General features: G+C 41.0%; 1 protein-coding gene across 2 annotated transcripts in view; it reads left to right on the top strand.

Annotated features, from left to right (window-relative positions):
- The window catches only part of pdp1 (pyruvate dehydrogenase phosphatase catalytic subunit 1), a 15,808-nt gene extending 9,008 nt beyond the window's left edge, over nucleotides 1-6,800 (top strand). For both annotated transcript variants that reach the window (XM_008289926.1, XM_008289927.1), the window contains exons 6-9: nucleotides 793-887; nucleotides 987-1,155; nucleotides 1,239-1,457; nucleotides 3,429-6,800. In XM_008289926.1, coding sequence (XP_008288148.1) covers nucleotides 793-887; nucleotides 987-1,155; nucleotides 1,239-1,457; nucleotides 3,429-3,809 — 864 coding nt within the window. In that variant the 3' untranslated portion in view covers nucleotides 3,810-6,800. The remainder of the gene's footprint in view (nucleotides 1-792; nucleotides 888-986; nucleotides 1,156-1,238; nucleotides 1,458-3,428) is intronic.
- Nucleotides 6,801-8,420: the final 1,620 nt, after the last annotated feature.

The following is an 8,420-nucleotide window of genomic DNA, read 5'->3' on the forward strand; positions in this document are numbered from 1 at the left end:
ACCTTTTAGCTGCGAGGCAACCGTGCTAACCACCGAGCCACCTTGCAGCCCCCAGATGTTTTATATTGTCCTATTTTATATCAAGGAAAAACATGCTTCATATCATGATATTATGCTTTTACATGTATCTCACCATAAAATGTCAGCAGCAGAGATGTCTTTTCATAATTTATTCCTGGCAATATCAGAACCTTGAGGGTCAGATACTGTATGACTTGGATATTTTCAAAATTGTGTTCTCAGTACACATTTCAATAGATATACATGTCATTATTTTTTATCCCTGTAGTGTTCTCACACACTGACCTACATACTGATGTGACGACCAGGCAAGTGTTTGATTGCAGTAAGTGCAATTCAGCTAAAAAGAAGGGATGTGAATGCTTAATCTAAGTTTTATATAAAACTTGCAGTGGTTAGTCTGCCAGCTGACCTACACTTTTTATTCCAAGGCAGTGCAGAGTGAGTGAATTATCCTACCACGCACCACATCTGATATTGTTACACACTAAATGTGCAGGCACACATTCAGGAAACCCTCCAGTGTCAGGTCTGAATCAAGTTGCAAGTCATTAACCTTGTTCCAAGTTCCAGACTTGAGTTTCACACATTAAGCGACATACTATCACCATTAATCCAGAGTAGCAGTGCAGCTAAAAGGGGCAGGGCGCATCCCAATTTAAACTTTTATGACTCAAAGAGGAGCTCAGGTATCACTGCCTCTCCATCTTACATAGACCTATGTGCGTTATCTTCTTTCTTGAGGATGACTGTGCTTTTTTTGCTCTGCAGGTTGGAGATCCGAATGCCTTTCTGCACTACTGGGTTCTGAGAGTGGCCTTTTCTGGAGCAACGGCCTGCGTGGCTCACATCGACGGATCAGACCTGTACGGACAATAAATCTGTGCATTTTAGCACAACTGTTCCAATAAGAGTTCTTCTGTCACAGTAGAATTATTCCGCTGTTTTTCTTTCTGTTCCTGTAGCTTCATAGCCAATGCAGGAGACGCCCGGGCAGTGTTGGGGGTGCAGGAGGAAGATGGTTCCTTCAGCGCTCACACTCTTTCTAATGACCACTGCGCCCAGAACGAGGAGGAGGTCACTCGGATACGAGGCGAACATCCTTCGTCGGAGAGGAAGACGGTCATACGTCAGGTACCGCACCTCCTCATCTGCTCGGTGACGTCGTTTTTATTGCATTTGTTAAAAACTCTTCCCCCTTTTTCTGTCTTTTTCAGGACCGGTTGCTCGGCCTCCTCATGCCGTTCCGGGCGTTCGGTGACGTGAAGTTCAAGTGGAGCATTGAGCTGCAGAAGCGGGTGTTGGAGTCCGGACCCGATCAGCTGCATGAAAACGAACACACCAAGTTCATCCCCCCCAACTACCACACGCCCCCCTACCTGACCGCCGAGCCAGAGATCACGTACCACAAGCTGAGACCACAGGATCGCTTTCTGGTGAGAGAATCGGCAGCAGCACAGTTTCTATCAATCACTAGTGCTGTTTGTTATATTTTACTTGTATACCTAGGCACAAAATGCAGCCTACTGTTATTAAATAGAGGAAATTCCAAGCTTGATAACCACACTGAGTTGCAGTTTAGCTTCAGGGTTCTCAAAACTGTCTACAAAACTTTAAAAGTTGTTTTTTTTGTTATACTGTGCTGATTTACATTTTCTCATTTGTTCTGATAATCAGAGCAGAAATCTAGTCTGTATTCATGGGCCTAATTGATGTTAACCCCAGATTTTTTGGTAATCTAATTTTATAAATCCATTCTGAAACCTCACCTGGGCCACCCTGATAATATCGTAACATGTTTAATATTTACAATTTAAGGTCTGGATGGTTATGATTATCACGTTACCTCTCAACGCAGCAGAACATGCAGCCCTGGATGCTAATGTTGGCTACAAACAATAACAGCTCCAGTTCTCACTGAGGAATAAACATCCCGTGTTGATCAAATTTTCCCAACCATTTATCATCCAAACTTGTATATCCTTTTGCTTTAGTTTATTTTCTCACTGCAAAGTATTATTAACATTAACGCAAGTTGTTGTAACACAGTCTTTGTTTATTTACATCTGTTTCCCCATGATGAAGTATTACAATTTTAAGCTTCATTTTGGGGGGGTTTCCTGAAAAAAATTGCACAGAATTAGTTACACATAAATGGTTTCATTTTACTGTTTTGTTTTTTTCTCGGTTGTTTGTTTTAAAGATAACCTAACTTTTGAATGTTGGGATTAATAGTATCCTGTACAGTGCGATGTGCCACTCCTTTCCAATCTTTTACTGTGTGCATGTCGGAGATTAGAGAGAAGAATATCTGAAGTTTCTACGTATGATACAACCAGATTTCAAAATATTTTAGGAATTTAAAAGCTGGTTTAAGTCAGCATTCAGTGACTTTTATATTGATCCTATTTACGTTTTTTGTTTTGTTTTTTTTTTTTAAACCAGTTTTCTATCCCAGTTTTTCATTCATGTAGCAGCTGTGTAGAAAGACAACATCTTAACATAACTTTAATTGTCCAACTTTTTCCTGCAAGCAATATAAGCAGCCCACAGTGGTTCTCGGAAAACATACTAAAATATACATTTTTATTATTAACTAAATGAGTTAAGCAAGAATAGAGTATGTTGGCATTAGTCACTGTTGTGCAACATCAAGTAGACCAGAGCATACATTAAAAGGTATTTTATTAAAGGCGGAAAAAAAAAAAAAACAAAGACGTGATGTTAATGTAGGCTTCATACCAAAAAGATCTTGTTTGTTTGCTCATCTGTGGAGCTCTTATGGCACCTACACTGCTGAACAAATCAGAGACGTGGGCGCAGATTCAGAGGTCTGAAACCAGCGCTTTTAGGCCCTCCACAAAATGCTGGAGTGAATGTAAGACGCATTAAGGATCTGATGTGTCACTTTTACATAGAAAATGTTAATACACCGGCTAATGACAACCACCGCCTGCAGATTCTATGAGTCACAGCTAATTAATTCAGAGAAACTGACAAATGTGCTCTTCGTCCCGATGTTTGTGCCATTATGCTCGTCGAAGGCGGCTTTCCATCCTCCAGATGCACCTTTTTTGCATCTCTTTTGTGTTTGAAGAGAAAGAGTGCCCTTTTTTTTCTAAAGTTAAAAATATAACCGAGTGTGTAATAAATAAGGGATTATGTAGCTTCCAAGCTCATGGTTGCATGTTTTAGAGCTGGATTTTTTTTTATTTCTGTGGTTGGATTCAAATTAGATCTCCGTGACCTTTTCAAACAAAGGCTGTATTTGTGAAGAAGGAGTTTTGTAATTAATTTCCAGTGGCAGCACTCTCCCAAATTAGTGTTTTGTAATGAACCTCACTTACTGAAGAGCCAGTTTCAGTGAGTTTGAGCCTCACACTGACAGAACACTTTTCTGTTTGTAGGTGATCGGCTCGGACGGCCTCTGGGAGACGCTCCACCGGCAGGAGGTGGTCCGCGTCGTCGGGGAGTATTTAACGGGAGTTCACCAGCGTCAGCCACTCACAGTCGGAGGCTACAGGGTCACCTTGGGACAAATGCAGGGGCTGCTGGAGGAGAGGAAAGCTCGGGTGTCATCAGCCTTCGAGGACCAGAACTCGGCGACCCACCTGATGCGCCACGCCGTTGGAAACAACGAGTTCGGCACCGTGGACCACGAGAGGCTGTCGAAGATGCTGTCGCTGCCCGAGGAGCTGGCGCGCATGTACCGCGACGACATCACCATCATCATCACTCAGTTCAACCCTCACGTGATCGGAGCGCAGAGGCAGGAAGGGCAGTCCTGAGCCGCTTGAAGCCATCCGCCCGACCAGCGCACACACTTCTACATCTAAGCACACTCTGTGGACAAACAGGCCATAACACGACAACATCTGTCCAGCAGGGGGAGCTCATGGTTTTAACACTATTTATGTAAAGAGTTTATATGTTTGTATGCAGTGCTACAGATAATCTGGTTTCCTATGAAGCTTAAAACTGGATTCATTTCTCTTAGACAACATGTTATTTATGCTGCCGCCGTTTGTCCGGCAGCTGTTTTCATACGCGAATCTCTCCGACTCTGTTACAAACTGACTTTGGTGCCAAAACGTTCAACCTCCTCGTCTGCTGTAAGGCTCAGCAGGGTTGAAATTATAGAAGTTCCCAAAGAGGGTGAGCGAGTAAAGAGGCCTTGGGTGACGGCACTGACTCCACAATATGAACTTTAACTGGGCTGTCCAGTTAGAGCAGTACACTCTGTTTCTGGTTGTGTTACTAGTAGAGCCTGACGGATGTTGGATTTTTGGGGACGATGCTTATTTTTAGGGGGTAAAAATTCAAAAAAATTGGCTGATGTTGTTTATGTCTATGTCAGTTATGTTAGGCTGTTTTCCGCTGCAGGCCATTTTTGGGTGACCCAAACCTTCAGTGCTTGTTCTGACCAAAAGAACTGCCTCTGTAGAACTTGTTTCAGGGACAATTTCAGGGGAGAAAAAAAAAAAGCACCTACTCTGGGGTTTCCAAGTGGGCCCAGAAAGCTGCTGGTTAAACTCTGAGAAGACAATAAGCACCTTTTTCTATTTTTCCGTCTTCTCTTAAACTTTGCAGTCAAAAACGTCAAATTCTCCCAGTCAGCAAACATACAAACCTTCATTGTCATAGAACTGGAGTTACGTCCAGTGACTATTTGTTTCAGTGCACTCAAAAGTTAAAGTTGCCGTTAGAGCTGTCTGGTCCGAAACCACAGCTCACACAAACCAGTTCACACCTTCAGTGGAAAGCTTTCTTTATTGGCTCTTGTCTATTAACTTTGAGGCAATGTAGTTCACAAACTAGCAGCAACTTGTAATAAGTGATGTTTCCTCTGCTACATGCGATGGCATCAGAGCGTGCTCCATTGGACAAACTATTTCATGACAGTATTTTAAATTCTTTTAAGCATTTTTACATTATGCTCTGTTTAAAAAAAAAAAAAAATCCAAATTGGGGCATATATGGTGAAATGGATATATCTGCGGTAGACCGACATTCTTACCTCGTATATATGTTAGTTATATTGTAAAGATAACTTTATGGGCTCATTTATTAACTTTTCCTGAAGTGTTTTTCACTAAATAGTTGGAAATTTACTGTGAAGACACTGCTTGACTCCGCACCACTGTTCGATCAACTCGTATACCTACGCAGATACATGCGCTGCCGTTGGCAAATAATGTTATTGGAGCGCAATTTGCTGGACAAACTAAGCGATGGCACCATTTCTTTCCATTAGTGTCTTTCACAGAGTAGTTAGCAGCCTACTGCGAAGACACTGCTTGACTCTGCACCACCGTGTGCAGCACATGTAGCAGAGCTCACATCGCAGCTAAAAGGACGGCAGTGAGAGTATTGCAAACAAAGAAGTCAGAGCCACTTTGCTATATGAATTATGTGATGGTACAGTTTCTAAATTAACGCATTATGTTTAAAAGTTTTCCACATAACTGGCAGCATAATACAAACAATACATCTGTAATAGGCCAATATTATTTATATAATGTTACATGGAAAAGGCAAAATAGGGGGTCCTTGTTGATTAACTTTGCAATTTCTTCCACAACTACTTACATCAACGTCTGCTCAGCTGTGATGCATGCACTGCTATTGCTAACAGTTATGTTTTTCAAAAGAAAGTTTTTGCGTATATCGGACGATAACACCAGCTGGCAGATACATCAGTCGGGCTCTACTCGTTTGCATCCATGACGCTCTTCTAGATTGCTTCTGTTGTTACAAGGGAGGCCTGTTGCATCTACTTGTTTTTACTTCTTTCTGTGTGTCACCGTTTGATAGTACTGTCCACACATATAGTCGATGCTTCCTTCTACATTTACACTGTTTTCTGACTGGTAATCTTTTTGACTCGGGCTCTGCTGCAGCACACTGGAGTGACATGAAACAATCAGATTTGGGGCGTTTGCATCCGTATTAAGCGAGTGACGCAGGATGTGGGTGCAAATATGTTACATTAAAGCTGAAAGTTGGCTCTTTAGCGTCATATTGTGATGCTTCCCGTCCTGTCCGGAGGTTAAATCTGAGGGGTTAGTATAAGTATAGTATAAGTGGAGTATAAGGAGTTGGGAGAAGAATAATTCTGTTACAGGGAATGTATGTAGATAACTGCTTGCCACACGTAGATATTTTGTTGTTTTAAAAGCCAGAATGGATGGAAACCACTGAGCCAGTGATTGTTTTCATGTCAAATCCAGCAGGCTGCAGCACTGAGCAAAGACCACTACAGGTAGACTGATGTACCTGGCATCTCTGTGACATTATCACTGAGTATCTGTGCAACTTCTTCACTTTATGAAGTACTAATGAAGTGAGTTATTCTCCATTTTCCATACATAATGTACCACTACTTTACCTAGAGTGAAAGTCAGTGTCTGAAGCTTCTTTTCCAACCAATGCAAGGTTAAGATGCATGTTTTTTTTGTTGTTGTTGTTTTTTTTCTGACAGGTCATAAGCAGTTGAATTAATCATTTCTTACAGCTTTTATTGTTCACAACGCTGATGTTTGAGAGCGAATCCGGATTCTTTTCTGTTGGAATCACAGGGTCACGGCTGTTTAAGTTGTATTTAAGCCCCAAACGAATGAGCAGAATGTACATTTGAAAGAAGCTGTTTGAATATTAAGTACTATTTATTCAGCTTTAGCAGTATGTTACACACCTTTACTGTCATATGTATAAATTGTAACTTATGTGGGTTAAGTTTTGTATATGGAATGGTTTAATAAAATGCTTAAATACTCAGATCCTGCTGCTGTTTTTGTGTTTTGGTTGACACAGGCGTCCCCCGAATGCAACATGATGTCTAACTAAGCCGGTGAGTTGGGAGGTCAGCGTGTTTCAGGTTGCAGGTTCGACGCCGCCTGAGATTTCAGCAGTCGTCACACATTAGTGAGTTAAATATCACGTGGAATACTGACACCGTTGGTTCCTCCGAGTTGTTCTCATGAAATGCGGTGGATGGAGGATGCTGCGATGGTTCATCACCACTAGATGGTGCTGCAGTGCCACAGTTTCACATGAAGGAGTTTAAATTATAAATGAATACATTTAGAAAAAAAAGGTTGAAATTATGCAAAATCGTAGGAAGATTGATCATTTTTCACAACTGCCATCAATTATTTGATTAAAAACAAATGAAATAAGGATTATTTGAATTATAGTTGAAGCCAGAAGTTTGCATACACCACATGAAAAGACATAAAACCTTTCTTTTTTTTTTCTCACTGAAATTTAATCAGACTAAAGTTTCCCTGTTTTAGGTCAGTTAGGACTACCAACATTATTTCTATTTGCTCAATGCTGAAATAGTGAATTTTTTACTACTTTCTTCAAAGTCAAAAGTTTAAATACACTAAGATTACTATGCCTTCAAACTGTTTGGGAAAGCCCAGATGATGATGTCATGGCTTTGGAAGCTTCTGATAGGTCAATTCGAATAGAATATAATAGAATAGAATGCTTTTTATTGATTCTCCATTGGGGGGAGGGGGGAATTTACACATCACAGCAGCATCCAAAAATATAGAAAGTACAAGAAAATAATAATTAAGTAATATGCATCCTGGTGTGCACACACAGCAGGTCCAAGGCCCCACCGTCTCTGGTTGGCCAGTCCACATACTGGCTGAATGTTGGGAGAGTGGTAGAGAGCGATGTATGATTAAAGTCTCCTGAGATGACGATCAGAGACTGAGGGTGTGATGTTTGCAGCTGGGACACTGAACTATGGATGAGTTCACAGGCTGCAGCAGCCAATTTGACAACATCTGACTTAATTGGAGGCACACCTCAAACACACTGCTTCCTTTGGTAATGAAAAATGTAAAGAAAAATCTAAAGCAATCAGATATCAGGAAGAGAACTGTGGACCTCCACAAGTCTGGTTCATCCTTGAACCACAAAGTTCCACGTACATCTGTTTAAACAGTTGTACACAAGTATAAACACCATGGGAATGTCCAGCCAGTGCTTAAAGCCTCACTGCTGCCAAATACTAAGGAAATGTATGTAAACCTCTGACTTTAAAGAAAAACATAAAAAATTCTCTCTCTCATTATTCTGGTGTTTAGCAAATAGAAAAAATGTTGGTGATCCTAACTGACCTAAAACAGGAAAAGTTTAATCTGATTTAATGTTAGATTAAAAGTTCTGTCTTTTCATACAGTATATGCAAACTTCTGGGTTCAACTGTATATTGGTCCATCTGCTCATTTAATTTTTCACGTTTTCATTTCTCCACTACTCCCTGTAGGAGAAGATAGATTTTGAAAATGGTCAAAAATGGGCAAAAGTCAGCCAAATGCGGCAAAATTGTCACAGGGGTTTTTCAGCATAACGGACTTCCTGTTGGGGTTAGGGCTTGG

Source organism: Stegastes partitus, unplaced genomic scaffold (assembly GCF_000690725.1).
Source record: "Stegastes partitus isolate 25-593 unplaced genomic scaffold, Stegastes_partitus-1.0.2 Scaffold645, whole genome shotgun sequence".
Taxonomy (NCBI): Eukaryota; Metazoa; Chordata; class Actinopteri; family Pomacentridae; genus Stegastes; species Stegastes partitus.